This window comes from Rhinolophus hipposideros (assembly GCF_964194185.1).
Source record: "Rhinolophus hipposideros genome assembly, chromosome: 17".
NCBI classification, from domain to species: Eukaryota; Metazoa; Chordata; class Mammalia; order Chiroptera; family Rhinolophidae; genus Rhinolophus; species Rhinolophus hipposideros.
Window position 1 is genome coordinate 16,991,388 of NC_138063.1, and position 20,971 is coordinate 17,012,358.

Below are 20,971 nucleotides of genomic sequence, written 5' to 3' on the forward strand. Positions count from 1 at the left end.
ACTTTCAAAAGTTAAGATTTTTCTGCTGTGAGAATGGACACTATAATACAATGAGATATATAGACCACGTATTATAGAATTGTACACTTGAAACCTAATTTTATGAAACAATGTCACCCCAACAAATTTAATTAAAAGAAAAAAAACTGAAAAGAAAAAGAATGGGCACTTCAATCCCAAACTGAATGGCTCATAAAAGTAAAATACGACCATATCACTACATATTAGCTTTGATTCTACCTGTCATCATAAAATAACTTAGGAAACCTCTTCAGTTTCCCCAATTTAATTAAGGATTTCCAACTACAAGAGTAAACATGAATTATATCTTTGTTTTTCTTTATTTGAATTCCAAGAATGCATTTTAAAAAGAATGACGTGCTGTAGGAAAAAGTAAATGATTAGTGAGGTCTAATTTATTGCAGCTGGCTTGAGTATCATGACAATAAGCCATTATTCTTTTACAATGCTTTGAAGGATGAATCCAGCAAGTGTAGGGAAAGATAGGAAACCTCTATAATTCTGTCACTCAAAGAGGAAATACATGAAATTTTCATTGTATATGAGGTTCAAAAACTCAGATTTTAAAAGGTTCTTGATGCAGCCTACTTTGTAAAGGTGGGGTGGGGTTGGAGTTGTATCAGTCACGGTTCATTTGTCCATCTAATTGGAAAATGCACCCCATTCTTAAGGCATAAGACATTAGCAGAATTTTAACTAGAAGCTAAAATTTTCAGATGCCTATGCTGATTTGCCTGGAATAGCCCAAGCTAAAAGTCAAATTACATATTTACTATCATTTATCTGCTAGCAAATTAGTAAAGGAAACAGATTCAGTTTGTTCTCCATCATCCACGTCTTTCTGAGGTTATCAATGCACCTTAGTCAAGTAGCCTATAATACTTTGTTATTCCAGTAAGGATTCTAAGATTATTTTAGGTTCTTTGTTCACCGCATCCATTTAATAAGGAATACCTAGAACATCATTAAATGATGCAGGAAATTGAGAAAGGGTAATGTCAATCATTTAAACTGCTTCAAAGTCACTGGATACCATTTGTCTATTTTATCTTCATGACTTTCTTCTGGGAGGTAATGTATATCAGATCAAATTAATTCCAATTATATTTCTCACTAGGGATATTAAATAAAATGGAAAAAACAAAATGGCATGCATTTCTCTCATTCTATCATTCTCTTCATCTGAGGTCTGACTTCTATGAAAAGGAAAGTTCTTGTTGATTGAGCGGTTAACATCAAATTTGGGCTGGGGTTTTCTTTCCAATCAGAGAATTTGTTTTCTTTTGAAGGACAAGTTCAAATAGTAACAACCGAAGTTTCAAACTTGACCCAAAATTTGAATTGCCAGATTTAGTAATTAAAACAAAGCGATCCAGTTATTTGACCTATGTCTAGTTCTCTATGCATATGTACGTTGAACAATATTGCAATAGAAATCCCTTGAAACAGTTTCCTTTATCTCATATGTATAGGCAGTTAGAAATAATTCAAATTTTCCTGGGCCTCCTGTATTTCTTAGGTGCTAAATTTTGCAGTTCTATCCAAGACTAAAGTTCTTTAGGATACACAGTTGAAGAGACTACACAATTCACTGTGGATGACATTTTTTCCACCATTCACACACATAATCTTGCTCAGTAGTGGATGGAAACTATGAGAAGATCATTGTTCCTTCTCAGTTATCTAGACTGATTCCTTTTTTTGTTTCTCGGCACTCTGTCTCTTCAAAAAGTGCTACCCTGTGCCTTTGGCTGGGAATGAATTCCAACTTGAAACTCCCATACAAATAGCATCTCGAAATCAGCTCTGCAGGATGATTCTAAAGGAGACAACATTAATTCCTGGCATGCACTCCAAACCTAGAACCTCTCCATCTCAGGGTATAAAAATACTACGATTATGTTTCTACACAATATCCACAACAACTTTCTTTACCCTTTCTTCCATTTCTGGGATTTTTCTCCCTCTCTTTCATCTTCCTGGAATGTTTCTCTGCTGTGTCCACCTGGGTAGTTCTCCCTCTCTGTTTATTGCTCCTGCAGTGGTCTATTTTTCAACCCATGCCCAGAGTTCATAGCATGTCCCTTGCATACAATGAGGGCTTTGTAGCACTTTCTACTGACTGCTTGAATGCATGAAGTGTGTTGGCATATTGTTGAACTTCAGATAACATGTGAGGCAAGAGAATGAAACTTGCTACGTTTGAGGGAAGGAACTATCATATCTAAACCCATTTTAGGGAGCATGCCCTTGGTCTGTTTTCCTTCTCAACACATCCCATCTCTCATATGTCTACTTTGAGCTCACCAAGTATCCCTTGTGTATATCCAATCCCAGGAACTATGAGAGGCAGGCTTTAGCTATCACAGGAATCTAAAGCTCAAATACCTACAAAAGACAATAATGTTACTGAAATGAGGAAAGATGGCCTGTTTAAGAGAGAATAAGAAGTGGTGAAGGTTGTAGCAAGCTGGAGAGAATACTCTGGAAATAACCTTGGAGAGGCTTGATTGGAATATATTTAGGAAACTTAAATGTAAAAAATTGTACTTGTCTGGTTAAACAAAATGCATTAATACAAGAGCAGGATCTGTTTAGCACCTGGAAAGGAAGAGTCAACAGGTAAAAATATATACCTGAGTCCACCACTGCCTAGCAGCGAAGGGACACTTAGCCTCTCCCTAGAACATCCAGTCTACTCCCCAGATATAATATCCTCTTTAGAAATGTGTGTATTAGATTATCATAGCCTGTGATAGGAAATAATCACTTAACTCACTCCCATATTCTAATTTCACGGTCAGCAAGCAACTTTTAAATTTCAATTTTGGCTTCTCATGTGGATTTTTTTTTTAACAGAACACCACCCAAATGGATATTTAGCTTTTAATTAATCAAATTTCTCATGAAAATCTGCTTAAGAGAATCATGTTATTTTCCTAACGTAGTGAACTATATAGCCGCAAAGAGAAATGAAGGAGAGCTATTTGCAAATACAAGAATAAACCTGAAAAACATAGTTAAAGAGAAATGCAAGCTGCAGCAGGATACCTATAGTACAATAACTTTCTTTCTATAAGGTTATAAACATGTATAATAATATCACAACGTTTAGGGAGACATATACATATATGATAAACCTATTTGGGAGAGTGGTTACATCACAGTGAGAAATGGAGGGAACGGTGGAGACGTGATGAGGCAGAGACATAGAAGAGATTTCAATTGTATGTGGAATATTTTATATCTTAACCTTGGTGATGGGTTCATGGGTTGATATTTGTACTTTGAACATATGAAGTATGTTTTTAGTAAACCATGCCAAACAATAGCAATAGCAACATTTAAAACAAACAAACAAACAAACAACAAAAAAAAACCATAGGAGGAAGTTATCACATATGCCTCAGTGCTTGGGAGTTTGGGTTGTATTAATCCAACTTCCCAAAGTTTCTGTCAGCAAAACTCAGGATAAAATTCTAGAAGACATCTCCAATACCAGACTGCTTCTTCCATGCAGTTCTAGTATTACCTCCATCTGGTCCTTGTCAAAACCAACAGATGTGTGTGAATGCTCCTTTAGCATGAGCAGAAATAAATGTCTCCTCTTGACAATGTGAAGGAAAATTAGCAATACGGTGCAAGAGGACTTTGAAGACGAAACATACTCTTCAGGCAACATATACCAGTAACATCAATTCATGAAACCAAGTGGATTTCAGTTAACCCTGTCTTAGATATCATCTCTATCTAATAAAATTAAAATTTTGGAAATACTTAAAATGCATATAATACTGTAAAATCTAGGTATTTAACAGCCTTGTGCCATTGATAAAATTCTCTACGCCTGGGCTTTTCTGACTGTTTTGTATACTTGTCATGTCTTATCAGCCTTGTGTCCTGATGGAATATGCTACAGGTTTGGTAATCACTTTGTGTTTCTATTGTTCCCACCAAGACCCTACCTAAGTCTGAGGGTCTTGGCACTTGGATTCAATTGAAAACTTGCCTCAGACACTCTAGAATTAACCATTTAATTAATATAACTAATCCAATATAACGTAATGTACATACTTACCGTTGAGGGTGCTTCTATCAATCAAGTTAGTATCAACTGGCCAATAACCTCCATCTCCATGACGACCTATTCATTGGGAAAGTATATCAGAATGTTAGTGGATATACAATATGAAAGCACAAACATAACAAAACAAACAGAAAGAAATAATAAATGTTTTAAAGTACACCAACAATTGAACAAGTTTATGTTGGCTATCTCAAAGAAAGCCTGAGAATGTTAATAGCACCATATCTTGAGACCTTGTTAATAGCACCATACCTTGTTAACAACACCATGAGAAGATGTTGTTTTCTATGTGGGAGAAAAAACACCTGTCATGAAAATGGTCTATTCAACAAGCTAAATTCAATTCTACTCTGAAAAGCTGCTCTCTCCTCTTCCCTCCTACCCCATATTCTTGTTAAAAAGTCAGCATAAGGTATACCAGCAGTATTAGTCTAAGTGTTGCTGTCTGGGACATCTCAGGACAGAAAGGGAGCTCTGGTCACGGCTCCTAGAGAGCAGTGCCTACCTCCTTTATGCTACAAGAGGTGTTTCCTATACTGTTGCCCATCTGGAATGACTTTGTGGCAAATTATCATTGTTGCTGTACAAGGGATCAGCACATCTCATCTTGTAATTGGTCTTTGAGTTTGTGTTATGTACCAAATAGGCGCCTCGGAAGGAGGTATTAGATATGGCGTAAAAACGGAGGGGTGTGTTACAACCCATATGGTCTGCATAAAAAAGGCTTCTTTAATGTCACATTATTGGAAACACTGCCTTCTATTATGTGTTCAACAGTAGTAAAAGTAGTATTTAACGGAATTGAACCAGAAATTAACCAGAAATAATTATACTATCATCCATATTTAAATAATGGTGTTTCCCCACAGGAAATCACTATTTCTACTGGTACATTTGTAGATTATTTGATTAGATTTTGAGTTCTAGAATATCCATTAGGTAGATCTTTTATAGAAAAAAAAAACATCTGGGAATTGAATCTATATGAATCATAAACAAGAATATAGCTAATTCTCCATTTTATTCATGTCAGGGAGTTATTTCTGAAAGCAATTATAATCAGTGGATCGTATAGAGGAAGCCAATTGGGACTGTCAGGAATAATAACCGTTTGTTTTTTCACATGCGTAGATTTTTAGTTGTCTTCTCCTTTGAGACTTTCAAGTGCTACTCTTGTGACATTCTTTTTCAGACCCAAGACTCCTCTTATTAAAGCTTTCCCAAGCTTTCATAATTTGATTTATATAATAGTTGTGAAGAAACGACTTAAATCTTGTTAACAGACTATACATTCACAATTTTAAAAATTATTTTGATATCAATCAGAGCTGAAGTTAGGATGTCAAGCTTCCAACAAGCAATGTACAAATTAATACAATCACATATTCTGTTTTCAGCATAAGTGGGTACATTTAAAATCTGCTGGCCAATGACTGTGGGCATATAAAGAAGTGGAAATTAAAATGGAAGCTCCTATGTGTGTGGGGGTGGTACAGGGTGGGGGATGGTGAGAGGAGAAATTGAAATAAGCAGCAATTGTGAAAATTGGTGGGTTGACTAAAATGTGGACAAGCTGAACCTTTTTCCCAATACCTTGCTTGTTTGACTCAGAGACATTTGGAGTTTCAATGAGCAGAGGATAAGCTTTGCCCATGGGACATTGTAAGATCAATGTTGGAAGAAATGAAGTGAGACAGAAATTTTGTATGAATATTAAGATGACTTTTCTCATCTCTAAAAGCAACTAGATTGCAAAGCAGTCAGGCAAAAGAGAAGCTAACAACCCCATCACTTAGGCCAGTAAAGCAATAAATGATTCCTGTGGGGAGTAATCCTGTATTGGCTGGAAACTGGGTCTATAGCCTGTGGAGGATTTTTTTTTCCTCTAGCATCCTGACAAATGTCTTTTTAATGAAGTTTCTCACTCTCCAAGCTAGTTTGTAGGAAGAGGCAAAAATAAGCCCACAAGCACAACTATATATTAGGCATAAATCACTATGTGTATAGCACCCCTTAGATTTAGAGAGGCTATTGATTACATTGTGAATTTCATTATGTAGAAGAAAATCAGATGTCTTATGGTTAGAGCTTTGGGTAAGATAAAAGGACTCTGGAAATACTTTCTAAATAAGAGAGGGCAGCTTAAAGCTTGAGCATTCTACCCATGCAATCTGGTGTATTGACACTGGTTCACTTTTTGTTGGTTATAATTAAATTAATACCACAAAAGAAAATTAAGTAACTCTTGACATACCCAACAGAGAGTACTTTAAAGAAACTTGATGTTATCAACAAGCAAGATTGGATTTATGGTAATTTAATGTTCTGGCACCACTTCAGTAAAAAACATAAAACTCATTTCTGAGATATTGATGAGTCTAAGATCTCTTCATCTGAAGATGTGAGAATCAAATATTAATTTTGTGTGCTATGTTTCTATTCTCTAAAATGTCTTTTAAATTCCAGGAAGGCATCCTTTATGGGTAAATAATAAGTTAAGGGGGGAAAACAAAAGATACTCACTTGCTTTAATGCAAGAACCACAAAGTATAAAATGAGGAGACACTGAAGACTTAAAGAGGACACTGTTATCGCTTGGTATTTCAAAGCATTTTTAAGGGCTTTTCACTGTGGATCAAGTATTGGATGTCTTAGGTAACTTGGTTCATTTCTAAGCACTGATTTAGTTAAATAGTGGACTAGTTAGATTTTGGAAGATGGAAAGTCAGTTAATGCAAAGATATAAACTGTCTGATCCCAGGGGTTTAATTTTATTAATGGAGCATAAAACTGATAGTAACTCATTCAAGATTAAGTGCCTACTATATGCAAAACACAGTCCTAGATCCTCAGGGAAGGGGTAGTATAAAAAGATGTGTCTGATATGTATCCAGCCATGACAGATGGAGACGGTTCATTGTAACCAGATCCCATACAGACCTACTCACAGTTAATGTTAGTTAACTGCAGATCGTTTTTCATGACTTCAAAGATTTAAGGATAAGCTAATCCATCTATTACTATAAAATCACTATCAGGTTTAATTTTTTGTATTTATCTAGGATTGCTAAAAGAACTACACGTAAATAAAAAATAATGTATTATTTTCAAGTGTTATATGTTCTGCAATTGTATTTATCTAAAACTCCTGAATTTATTTTCCTTTTTTGTTTTGTTTTCGCATGCTGTACTGAATCTCTAACATTTTTTCAAAATAAAAAAATTCAAATAAGTAAATGAACACATGGAAATTTAAATATAACATTCGATGTAATGGATTTCAATGTATATAGGTTTTTTTAAATTCACATGAAGCTCAACATTGTTCAAAAAATTGGAAATGAAAAAAAATTGGAAATGGATAGTTTAGTTTTTCTTTTTTATAAAATTACTAGTAATATCATAATTTTACATAAACACAGTAATCAAAATGTACTACACAAATATAATAGTTTAATCTAAAGAACATAAAGAATTCTTGTGTTACTGTGTACCCATATTTTTATTAATAGAAATAGAAAAAATAGAAGTGAGGAAAAGAAATAAGATAATAAAGAGTAATAAATTTATGTATCACTCAATCAACTAGGATAATTTCATTAAAAACATCACTTCTTTGCAGAAAGTTTTGATAATTAAAACAAATAGTTTTACTTTACCTTAGGATTTGAAACCATGAAATGATGGTTTCAGAAAGAAAAAAAAAATAAAAAATAAAAAATGAGCCCATGGAGTACTAACAGAAAAGGAAGATTGTGGCTTTTTTAGAGTTATTCAAAATAGTTTATATAGTTTTAAATTATTTTAGTTAGGTACATCTAAACTAAAAATTTCATGCCCCTTCCCTTGATTTGAATTTGTAAAATATTATAAACTACAAAATCAATTAACAAGTTACATTTTATATTTTATTTAAAGGCTCATAAGGAAAGTTCTTTCATCCTTTTCTGGCAAGAAAATACTCCCTTGGGCAAAAGATTGACTTTATAAATTCCTTGTCACTTGCTATCTGGATTGAGGAAAAATTGGGCAGAGGTGACAACTTCCTTCAGGAAGTGTGTTCATTGGTATATTCCTTGGTGCTTACCGAAGTATATACTGTGTCCTCAATGCTAATGAATGACTAATTTGACTTAGAATGCTTTGTAATGTGTTAATATTATACAAGTTACAAGTTCTTGTTTTACTTACATACCACATAAAATATTGTTTCTACATGTTTATTGTAGAGTGTGTGTGTGTGTGTGTGTGTGTGTGTATAAAGTGATACAACATGAATGTTTACATTATACCCCTACTTTTGACTTACGTGGGCAGATGGAGAATATTTCCACGATAAAAAATTTTTAGCACATACCAAAGATTAATTCCATTGGGATTTCATGTCTAGAGTCTGATTTTATTTTATTTTATTTTTTTCTGTGTGGACATTTATAAGTTCAAGGAGGAGTGAATAAAAAGTTAATTTGCAGAGCACATGGACAAAACTTGATGTGGTATTTCTAATGTATTTTTTAATGCATTTTCCTGAATGGGCATAACAAAGGGCCCCCCAGAATGGCACCGACAATCAATCCCAAGAGAAAAACATATGACCCATAATCTAAATCAAATGGACAGGTTGGTCATTTAACACACATTCAATATACATCCTTCCAAGGATGTAGAACATTGAGATATCTTCTTGATGTTAGAATTGGTTCTCTGAAAATAATTCTGGTGAGAATGAAGGAAAAAAATTGCATTGACTTTATGTCTTGTATGCCAGTGGATAACTATGCACTTTAATTAATGGATTACCTATCCATTAATGCCACCTGCATATAGTTTTACTGTCCAATACATAGATCATATTGAGATATATTTAAAGTGCATGGTTTTTCAGAGGCTGGAAAATGTGTCTCAGATATTAATTTATCATACAGTTGATAATACTGCTGATTTTTGAACAAAGGCATCCGGACACCTAAAAACCAGGACGCAAAATCATAAGCCACACCTAGGGCATTTCAAACATGCATTAATAGAAGATAACTAATGAGTTTTCTCACCCTTTCCTTTTCATGAAAGTTTGTTGATTGAAAGAAAGTCAAATGTTACTACTTCTTATGGAAGGGCAGCTAATATGCCTGCCATATATTGACACTTCATGCTCAACAAATCTCCCTTGCCTTCTTTTCCTCCAAACATTTCCTTTTATTTGCCACCTACGGCAAGTCTAACAGCAATGCTTTATGGAAATGGGAATGTGTTTGGTGACCTAATCTGAGTCAGACACAATGCTAGAGAACCATATATGCCACTATCCATCTTATCCATGATCATGAGAGGCAAGTTTTTTTTTTTTTTTTGGAGTTCTAATTTCTGCCTTTATGCCATAAAATATGAATAGAGTAGGTGATGGTGAGAAGTAAACTGATTTTTAAGAATCCTTAGAAGTCCATCTAAAATCTAATATTATAATTTCATGAATGAATGACATGAATAGACAGATCGTATAGTCATTATGAAAATCGGGACCTATGAAGAGTGAAAGAAGGTGCTCTTATCAATTTTGCTTGGACCCAGGTATTAATCAGGCCATTGCTGGACCAAATGGAAATTATAGGTATTCTAGACACGGACGATTTAAACAAATGAACCCCTAATGCCTGGTCTTTGGTTGACATCTCAGTTTGATTCTGAGTCCTGACCTCCTGAGACATTTGTACAGTCTTTTGCAGAGTTTGGCAACTCACAGGTGAAGAAAAGTTGCCTAAGCAATATTCTAAAGCAGGGAAGAAGTTTATAAATACTGCATTCTACTTTTGCAAGCACAAGCATCAGAGTTAAAGAAGGACTACGCCAGACCAAGTGGTATCTGGATTCCTAAACACGATGATAAATGTCAGATGATGAGAAAAAAATAAAATGTGTGTGTGTGTGTGTGTACACACACATAACATAGTGCCAAAATATATACACATTTTAAGAAAGTAAAATAATTATTAAAATTGTAACACTCAATATATACCGATAACAAAAGATGAATACAATCACGTTCGACTTCTGCAATTATAAGAGGTGCTCAAAGTGGTTACCATCACTGTCCAGACACTCCGGTTTATGACAAACTACTGCTTGACCAAACTGTCCACTTTATACATTTTTTTGCACCCTCTGGTGTATATATGTATATGTATACACACACACACATATATGTAAATACATATGTATGTGTATATACTTCAGAAGCACACTGGTTACTTCTATGAACTCTATCACTGCTTGTTCTTAACATCTTACAAGGGAGAATAGACAAAAACTCAAAAGGCAAATATCAGGGCACCAAAGGACCTGGACAGATCAAAATCTTTTGATCACAGGAAAAAAAGGTAGCTTCCTTAAAGATTTCAGGTAAGGGACACATTCTTACCTATATGACTAACTACAATTAGTCTGTGTCCCTTTATCTAGTTACTGATAAAAATTTAATCAACTGCTCTTGATCACACGTCATAAACTTGCACATATCAAAAGCCCAATAAGTTTATTAGTTATTGTAACGTTTATTTACATAAGTTCAAAATGAAACTTCTTAACCAAATAAAAAATAAAGATGATAATAATATTAATGATACAGTGATTAAGGGTGGTCTCTGAATTTCCTCCTCTCAAAAGAATTTCATCGTATGCATTTTTACCTATCATGTACCTGGAATAATAACCAGCATATGGGTCTAAGAAGTCACTTTTTGATGCAGCCTTGTCTTTATAAAAATCTAAAAAGCATCCTGTTTCTCTAAACATGGGCACTTTCCTGGATGACTAGATCTTCCTGAGAGAAGGTTAGACTACAATACATAGAATGAGGCAGAGTTTTGTGGATTATAAAAGAGTAACTCTTCTCAAAGGTTACTGAATAATCCAGGAGAGCCACCCCCACAAGCTTATTCCCAAGCCAGTTTGAGATTTGTTTGTATTTGAGTGAAGTTGCCAAGCTGTGCAAGGAGAAGTAACAGAAGCAAACAAAGGCTCTTTCTTCTCCAAGTGATTGTGAGTATCTGCTGGCTGCACGGCTAGTATGTGTAAATAATAACACCGTTGGAGCACAAAATTTCTTCATTCGTGTATCCATCCATGTACCATCCATCTATTCAACATATGTGTTGAGTGGACCCACAGTGCTAACCATTAGGGATATAAAATGACTATTGCAGAGGCTCATAAATTAGCGGGTAATGTTAAGTGAATAATAATAACTGCATTGTAGTAGTCAAAAGTTAAAAAAAGATAAGGAGGTGGCACAATGGAAAAATAGGACAATTGATTATTTCTGCCTAGGAAAAAAGATGAAAGTCTTTTCATGGGTGATATCTGAGTTGAGAATTAAAGGATGAGTGGCAATTTATCAAGGAGAGAAGGGTGAGGTATGTAAAGGAGGAAAGACAAGCATAGATAAAGTAAGAAATCTCCTTACAAGCTCTACCAAAGAGCCCAGAATTTATGTTGTAGGGGACAGAGATTTAAAGGTATTTTAAGCAGAAAAGTGATTTCATTAAATGTGTATTTTAGAAAGATTATTCTGGCTGAGTGTGAAGAACAAATTAATTAGACGAGGCTGTTTCAATAAAGAGGGTGAGAATAATAATAATTATGAATCCACGAGGCAGACATTATTAGCTCCATTTTATAGGTGGGTAAACCGTGGCTAAGAAAGACTTACAAATTTACTCATTTTAAGTGACTGAATCTGCCTGACTCTGATGATGATTATTTTACCTTTAGTGGGTGAATTGATAAGTAAAAGAAGGAATGGGGAGAGAGTTTGGAAGAAGCTGGAACACTTGTTAGAGTTGATCCTGGTGTGTGAATGTGAGGATTTAGGTGCAGGGGTGTGACTTGGGGGTGGTGGGGGTTTGGTCCATTCTCAATAGGTCACAGAGAACCAGACAGACTTTGGAAGAGAAAGGAAATAGTTCAATTTGTAACTATGCAGAACACTGGCAAGTGAAGGCGACGCTTGGTAAAAAGCATAGCAGAAGTAGACATACAAGCCTAGGGAAACTCTTTAAAGACGACAGATAACTGAGGCCCTATTCCTATTCCACATCTTCTTTTCCTCCCTCTGCCCTACTCTCTCAGCACCCCCTCCACACATACACACCAAGCAAGAAATGACCCGCATCAGCAGCCAAGAGTAGGTTTGCAGGGTCCTAGGTCCAGGGAAGCATCTGGCCTTCAGTGGCCAGTGTAGACAGTAGATACTTGTGTTGAAAAGTAGAAAAGCCTAAGAACTGCTGTGTTAGAGCAGAGAGAAGTAGCAAAAGTCCCATTACCAATTTATCTCTTTACCATAGTGTACTACTCTGCACACTGGGGTCCAAAATGTCCCCTAAATGCATTCTGTGATCCCCCCTCCCCCGTCTTGATTTTCCCATTCTAGGATTTCTCTAAATAAAGGTTCAAGTCATCCTTCCCCCTGCAGTCGTTTGTGTTGATTCAAGTTCTACTCATATATTTAAAATTCAGCAATGGGTTTTAAGAAATCTTTTCTACCAATTTTCCACAATAATTTCCTGTCTGAAACCCTGTAAAATACATATTAGATGGCACCACCTGATTTAGCATTTCATATTTTTCATGTTGGGCTGGGAGTATTTGTATACTCCTCCAACATATATTGCATGCTTCTTTAAAATGGACCCAGGGAAGTGCACTTCTTTCCTGTGCTTTCTCACCTCCAGCACAGGGCTAGGTACATAGCTATCATCAAGTTGTTAAAAGTGAGTCCAATTCTTTTCCCAACCCACATTTGAAATTTCATCAGCTGCCACTGGTTTTGATTTTTGTCCTTGCTGCACTCAGAATTACAAGCAGCTGTGAAATGCAATTCTATGCATTTTCTGCTAACAAGAAAGGACAGGAAGGGTGGCGGTCAAAAAAAGGGCACTGGAGGTCACAATCATCTACAAATGTGACCACCATTTCTTGAATCACAGAGAACTTGTTGTTTTTCAATGTAGCTTTAATTTAATAGATGAATACTGAAGATACTTTTTCCCTATTGGCAAAATATTTTCACGTCTTTTTCATCTTCCCTGAGATCAGTAACATATACAGTACCCACAGCCATGAGCGCTATTACTTTTGGGTTCTTCCATCTATACTTTGAATTAGATGGTAAAGTTTATCTTTCCAGTTTACACTGTGACTGTTACTCCAGAGGTTTGGGTCATAATTCAATTCAACAAACACTTATCAGGCAACACTTATCTGATACATTCACAATTAGAAACCGGAGTTGCAGGAAGGAAGGGAATGGCAATTGTGAACAAGACCAGTCCTCTGCCACTAAGGAATTTACAGTGTGACTAAGAATTTGTGAATACAAATAGCAAACTATAAGAAACAGAAAATATAGCAACAAATACGTTGGATGTTAAGGGCATACAGAAGAATACAAGGCTGGAAAGGTAAGAAAGCCTTCTTGGAAATAAAGCAGAATTAGGAAGGTAAGACTTTAACCTGGAAGAGAAAGTATTGCTAAAGCCGAGGGAATGGTACCAGTCAGAGCACAGAGTTGTGAAAATGAACTTTTCCCAGAATGACTTGTGGATTTTTGCTAATGGACTGTGGTGTTTGTGGAGGGATACACCGGTCATGAGGCCTGATGGAAGTTGGGGTCTGATGGCCAGGGTTTTGATGTCGAAGAAATGGCTTCATCCTGTAAGGAAGGGTGAACCATTTGTGTTTCAGAATGAAAATTGAGGCAGTATAGTTCAGGACTGATAGAAGCGGGCAGAGAATAAAGCTAGAAACATGGTATTTGGCTAATGTGTACAGTAAAGAAGGACATTTGGCAAACACAGTGCCTCTTACAGGAACTTGCTTCAGAAATCGTTTTGAGGGCTCCTTAAGAAAAATGTCTATCTTTCAGGTCTGAGAAAGTTAAAATTATACCATGAGTCACATCAATTATTATGAGTACTGAATATGCTTTTTTTTTTTCCATTCAAAGTTACCTATTAAAACATAAAAACTCCTGAGAGGTTATTTTAATCAGCTACCTGACTCCTTGCTTGAAACACAATAAACACCTCAAATACTTTATGAAAACCATATTACTAACTTTTTTTGACGCTAGTTTTTTTTTTCCACCACAGTCATAATTTCTAAAATTGCAAAATTTCAGACTGGAGAAAAGCACAGGTGAGAATAGCTCTTTCAAAGGGGTGGAGTAAGCACTTGAATAATAAAGTGAGTTGAAACTACACACAATAACAGTGTAAAAGAGGTTTTAATTTTCAATTAAACAGTTCCCATCAAAAGGGGCTAAGGTTTCAATTTTTCAAACAGCAGTCTGGCTGCTGTAATCCAAACCCTGCAAAATTTGGATTACATTAACTCAATTCCAAGGTTGACTAGACTGCCTTGAAAACCCTCATTTCCCTGAAAATGGAAACAATTAACATTCTGTTTATTCATGAGATTAAAACCGCTGAGGTGTAAAATGGCAGGTGTAGTTCTAAGTACTTTGTCTGAATCCCCTATTGAGAAAAGACAAAACCTTTAAACTAGGTGAATTATGGTGAGGCTATTTAGGTTTTACTTTCTTAATAACCAAGTAGGAGCTCAGTAACTCACTGCCTTTCCAGAAATTATACAGTTCTGAGCACAGATTCTCAAGTTCGTTGCCCTGGGTGTTGGCCTACATACTTACATGCTGTGAGAGTTTGGGCAGATTTTAACCTCTTGGAGTTTTCATTTTTCTCCATCTGTAAATATGACAGAATATGTGCAGGGCACAGAAGAGTGACATATGGTGGGTACACCACTCTATGTGAATATGCTGTGCCCAGGATTTTTATTCTAATACCTATCGTAAATCTTTCTTAGACATTTTTTTTTCAGTTACAGTTGACATTCAGTATTATTATCCATTAATTTCAGGTGTACAGCATAGTGGTTAGACTTTATATAATTTATGCAGTGATCACCCCAATTAATCTAGTACCCACCTGGCACAATACATAGTTATAATATTATTGACTGTATTCTCTGGATGGAAAGTACACCGATTGTAAATCTGGATAATCTTAAATCTTCAAAGAAACCAAAAGATCATTTGGGATAAAGTCAGCATTTTACAGGTGAGGATGCTGAGAAAAGTTCAGTCATATGCCCAAAGTCACACAGGAGGTCACAGTGGCAGGATGGAACTAGAATTGGAGGCAGCTGATTCCTTTCTACTGCTCTCCAGCACACACTGAGTGACCTCTGATGGGAAGGCCAGACAGTATCAGCCATTACCATGATTCAGAGGAGCATAATAATCCCTCCCCAGTGGGAGAGCAGTTCTCAGCAGACTGCCTTCATCTGGATCAATAAACTGGCCTATGCATTTAGGTCTCTTTCCAGGCCTCCTGTTTTAGACCACCCCTCTGCAGGATATGGAAAATTAAAGACAGTTGAGAGTGCTCGAAGCAAACCTTTTCTTCCTGATTCATCTCAGTGCTGTTTTAGATCACGTCATGAAGATCCCTGCCCTCCTTAAGGTACAGTGCCACAGTTATAGCACCTACTCTAATGCCACAGTGGTCATGCATGGAAACACACACACGAACTTGTCAATATTTGTGCTCATGCTAAGAATTACCAACTTTTACTCCTAGACCCCTTAAAGTGGAGAACAGTATTTAGGGGTTATGCAGAATATAAGGACACAAAAACAATGGTTTAAAATGTAAAGTTTGATGTAATGATTACTTTTGAGAATTGGCCATGCTTTAGTATTATGGCTATCTTCATTGCAACCCCCAAACAAGTGGATTTTATAAATCCATCTGTGAGAAGCTCTGAGAAGCTCTAAAAGGTTTAAGCTGATTGTAGAAAAACAAAGCGCCAAATTTTGAATAAGTATAGCAGCAATCTACAGTGACTATATACTATATACTCTTAGAATAAGACTATATACTCTTAGAATCAGAGGGAAATATATTTAGGTTGTAACTCGGTCCACAACTATATTTTTGTAATTTTGGGCAAAATAATACCTTCCGCTTCCTCATCTGAACACAGATAATCAGTGAAAGAAAGAGCTGCTTTCTTTTTAAAGGTAGATGCTATGAGCTGAATTGTCTCTTCCCTACCACATACACCAGCCAAATTCATATGTTGAATTCCTAACACCCAATGTGACTGTATTTCGAGACATGGGCCTTTACGGAAGTAATTAAGGTTAAATGAGGTCATAAGGGTAGGGCTTTGATCCAATAGGATTAATGACCTTATAAGGAAGAGACATGAGAGAGCTCAGTTAGTCTCTCTTCTCCACGAGGACACACCAAGAAGGCAAATGTCTGCAGTCCAGGAAGAAGCTCTCACTGGAGACCAACCCTGTCAGGTCTTGCTGTAAGACTTCTAGCCTTAGAGCTGTGAGTAAACCAATTTCTATTGTTTCATCCACCTAGCCTTTGGTATTTTGTATTAGTATCCTGAGCTAAGACAGTAGAATTAGAACCATCCTGTGTTTTCTGAGATAATGAACTGTTAGGATCATATATACTCAATGCTGTGACTTCCCTCTAAGGCGCCCTAGATTGAGAGCTGTTTCCCTTCTTCCTTTTTTATGAAAACTACTCACAGAGTTGGGGAAAGGAAGGCCGACACTGGGAAAATACCATATACAAACTTTAGATACCAAAACTTTATAGATATATGTCAAAAGAGATGTATATGTGTGTGTGGGGGGGTGTTGTGCATGTGTATATATAACATATATGGGATGAATACATTTGGTGGTTAAACAGGAGCTTTGGAACATGGTTGTCCTACTTTGCTTCACTGCCTTGCTGTGTGTTTACAAGCAAGTCACTTAAACTCTCTGAGCTCAGCTTCTCCATCACTAAATGGAGAAAACAGTACTATCTCTTCCACAGTATTGTTATGAGGATTAAATGAGTCAATACATCTTATGCTTTTAGAGCATGGAGTGGTGATGAGAGGTTCATAAGGGCTCATTTTACTATTATACATGCCCACACAGACACAAACAAAGTGACAGGGATTTTACCAAAATATGGAAGAGAAAGAAGAAAATAAAATGAAAGCAGAAGATTTCTATTTCTTTTTCATTCACTTCACATAGCTCACACAATTTCCCTAGCCTATCTGACCCTCCCAAAAATTAAACTTTGGTTAATCTCTAAAATATCATGATTACTTTCAACCTAATTGGCCACTTGTGCCTGGGAGAGACTAGAGAAATAATTAGGAAGTGGAACAAGAGATAAGAGGAAGCAAAAAAAGAAGAATTATAGAGTAGATTGAGATTAGAGGGTTAAGCAAATGCGAGATATAATCAATTTACAATTACTAAAGGATAAAAGAGTTCTATGCAAATTGTCTACTATTTTCTTTTTTTAAAATTTTTTATTGATCTCCTTTATTGTTTATATTTTATTTCATTAATCTATGCTTTGCTTATTATTTTCTACTTTGCTTTTATTCTGTTGTTCCTACTCTAACTCCCTAAATTCAATTCTTTTTTTTTTAAATTTATTGGGGTGACAATTGTTAATGAAATTACATAATTTCAGGAGTACAATTCTGTATTACATCATCTATAAATCCCATTGTGTGTTCACCACCCAGAGTCAGTTCTCCTTCCATCACCATATATTTGATCCCCCTTACCCTGATCTCCCTCCCCCCACCCCCCTTACTATTGCTATTACTATTCAGAAGAAAATATTTCCCCCAAATCACAACTGATTCAATTATTATATAACTGACTTTGTTTTCACATTTATGGTCTTCAGGGCAGATAACAGATTCCAAGAAAAAGAAATTGTGACAAGACCCTACAAAGATATATTTAAAAAAAAAAATCAAATGTTTCTCATTTTCTCTCATATTAGATGAAGACTACTTAAGATCCATCCTTGCAAGGTTAACTTTGACCCAGGGTGCTAAATTTTTCTCAGAGAGAATTTCTCTTAACAGAAATTTAGCATCTGTCATAAATATAACAGTGGGATCATGTTGCCATGAGAAGGGGTAAATTGATCTAACAGTAAGTACGGTAAAGCATATTTAACTGATATGATATATGCTAAGAGTAGAAACTTCCAGAACTGCTTTTTCCTACTATTTCCGTCAACCTTAGAGGGATCTTTACTTTGGGTTATTTTTCATGCACTTGGCTATCAACTAAGAAGGCTGATTCTGTTTATAAATAGTTTTGGATGGCCAGAAAATTTTATATGCTTTCTTTGTAAGAATGTAAAGATATTACTTATAACCACTAAATTAGATATTATCAGTCCCCCTTAATTTTACAAGTGATTTAAGTTTGATGTAAAATTTAGAACCTATCATTTTGACCAACTGTATACCAGCTGTGATTGAATAAGGGGCCAAGCGATATGTTATGTGACAGGATTTTTCTAAGTAATATTAGATGAAGAAAAAGAACAATTGTCCAACCATATTAACAGACTCAACCACTGGCAATAACTTTGGGGAATTACTTTTGTTCCTGTTAATTGCTCTGATTTTACTGTTGATGTGAAAATCTGAGTAAAATCCATGGAGAGTGTGTGATCAGAGGAACTGGGGAATAATTTATTCTTGTTTCTTTTATAAAAGGATCAATTTACAAAATATATTTTTGTAGCTTAAAATAATATTTTTAAAAAGTTAATTAAAAAAATAACAGCAAAAAACAACCAAAGGGAATCCAGAGACAACTGGAAATCCATTTATTAGAAAGCTCAGAGCATGTTGTAATCCAAATGGCTAATAATGTAACATTTCACCTGGTTCAGTTACTTCAAAACGTTTTTGTGCGTTTCTTTTCTCTCTTTGACTCTCTCTGTAATTTTTGTAACTATAATTTCAAAAATTAGAAGTCATATGCCTGTCGAAGTTCCAAATTCATTTAAGTTAAGAAAGCTATGAGAGGTCGTTTTATTTTATAACTGAAAAACTAAAGCCACTTCTGTTAATTAATTACTCCAGCTTTGGATTTGGCCAGTACTAACATTTAATTTCCCTAAGTAAATAGATGCTAACTGCTAATTATTCATTATTAATAGTTTTACAAAGATCACTATTTAGTAGATATTGATCTTACGAAAATTTTTTAAGTAGAAGCAAGCAGGGACAGCTAGGCGATTAATGGAAACGTTAACTCTGGGTAGACATTTCTGTGCATGGCATCATTTCTGTTACTCCCTGTGTGAAACACTAGCAATGTTCTTTGAAGCAGAGACACAGTATAAGGATCCAGATATAAACCTGAACAGAGGATCGTTAAATAAAATACCACTCATGTAGGTAACCTTCTGTTGTTAGTGAGCCTTAAGAACCAGATGCTTAATACTTGTCAAAAGTTAAAAAGTATTCTTGTTAAAGAATGTTTCCCCCAATCTACAATGTAGGGCCTTATAAGACATGGTACTTGTAAGTAAGTTCTGCTGCCAGTAGATATCCACAGCAGAAGACAAAATATACAAGCTGCAGACCCTGAACCAACAAATACCAACACTGACTATAACCAGTTATGAGTATTTCCAAACTCCCCCTTCTTTAAAGAATATAACATCCTGAAAAAATAAAACTCATAAAGTATTCTTTTTCTCCTCTAGCATTCTAATTCTTAGTGTAAAAATAACAGAATCCTGATTTATTACTGTACAAATCATGGTCATAGCAAATTCATATCTACCTGTGAGTTAATGGATAACTCTTATTTATGTTCATTTTCCTTTGTTTAAAACCATCCCTGGTTCTTTACACAAGTCAGCTTCAAGCAAATGATTGGAAAGAGGATAAAATACGTCAACTCAACCAGCATCTGATTTCATGAACTGAAAGCTTTCTGGCTTCAAAATGAACAATAGTAACACCCTAAAAAAGTTGACCTAGCTTTGTTTTTATTTATTAAAAACTCATTGTAGAGGAAAAGCACACATGATTTATTGTGTTTCTCTGTAGAGCCCCCAAACTTTAATCCACAGCTCAGGAAAGGGTAGAAGAGCAGCTTGAAAATTATGCTGAGCTTAATTATACTTAACGTGAATTATTCAGAAGTTCAGACAGAGAAGAAAAATTTATTTCATACAAAGAAGCTTGACATTTTAATTGGTCCTTCAGAATAGAGACAAAACAATTTCCTCTCCAGAAAATTTACATCTTCCCTATCAGAAACTCGGCCTCAGCCAAGCAGAACTTCATTAACAAGATTAATTATCACGCCAGTGTCTGCTTCATCAGGTGTATGGACCAGGTGAAAAGCGGAATACAAAATAATGACTGACATTTCCAACAGACAAGATTGATTCAAGGAGGGAAACAAAAATGACAGATTGAGCCACCATACCTTGGTCATTAGCCATTTTGTCAGGGTGTTCCACTGTGGAGGGAAAAGAAATATTATTATTAGACTTTGACAGTTCCCAGAAAGAAAGGTGACATTTCAAATCAACAGTTTTTGTTGGCAAATTTTCACAAGAAGACCAATGCCCTATTGAAATAAAATTGATAACGAATCAACGTTAATGTAATTATTTCTATTAAATCACTAGAGGAAAAAATGAAAATAATGTTTTTGCTGTATAAATGTGTTCTTAAAAACGTTATTCGTCACATTCCTCTAAACATAAACTCAGAATAATCATCACACAAGTTTAATTAAAAATATAATTGATAGTAAAAAATGTATGCAATGACCAAGGAATTTTTACCCACATATTTTAAATAAGTTAAGAAAGCAATTTTCTTGTATTCATTTGTTTTTAAGAGAAATTAACCAATTCTCACATGAATATGGTAAAATAATAAAATGTCATGAACATGGTTTAATCTAAATGGTTTGAT

At 35.3% G+C, this 20,971-nt stretch overlaps 1 protein-coding gene across 2 annotated transcripts in view; it reads right to left on the bottom strand.

The window, feature by feature from the left end:
* The window catches only part of DCC (DCC netrin 1 receptor), a 1,070,394-nt gene that overhangs the window by 84,783 nt on the left and 964,640 nt on the right, over window positions 1-20,971 (bottom strand). For both annotated transcript variants that reach the window (XM_081078113.1, XM_081078112.1), the window contains exons 21-22: window positions 20,475-20,507; window positions 4,100-4,165 (exon numbers count right to left, since the gene is read on the bottom strand). In XM_081078113.1, the coding sequence (XP_080934239.1) occupies window positions 4,100-4,165; window positions 20,475-20,507 (99 nt within the window). The remainder of the gene's footprint in view (window positions 1-4,099; window positions 4,166-20,474; window positions 20,508-20,971) is intronic.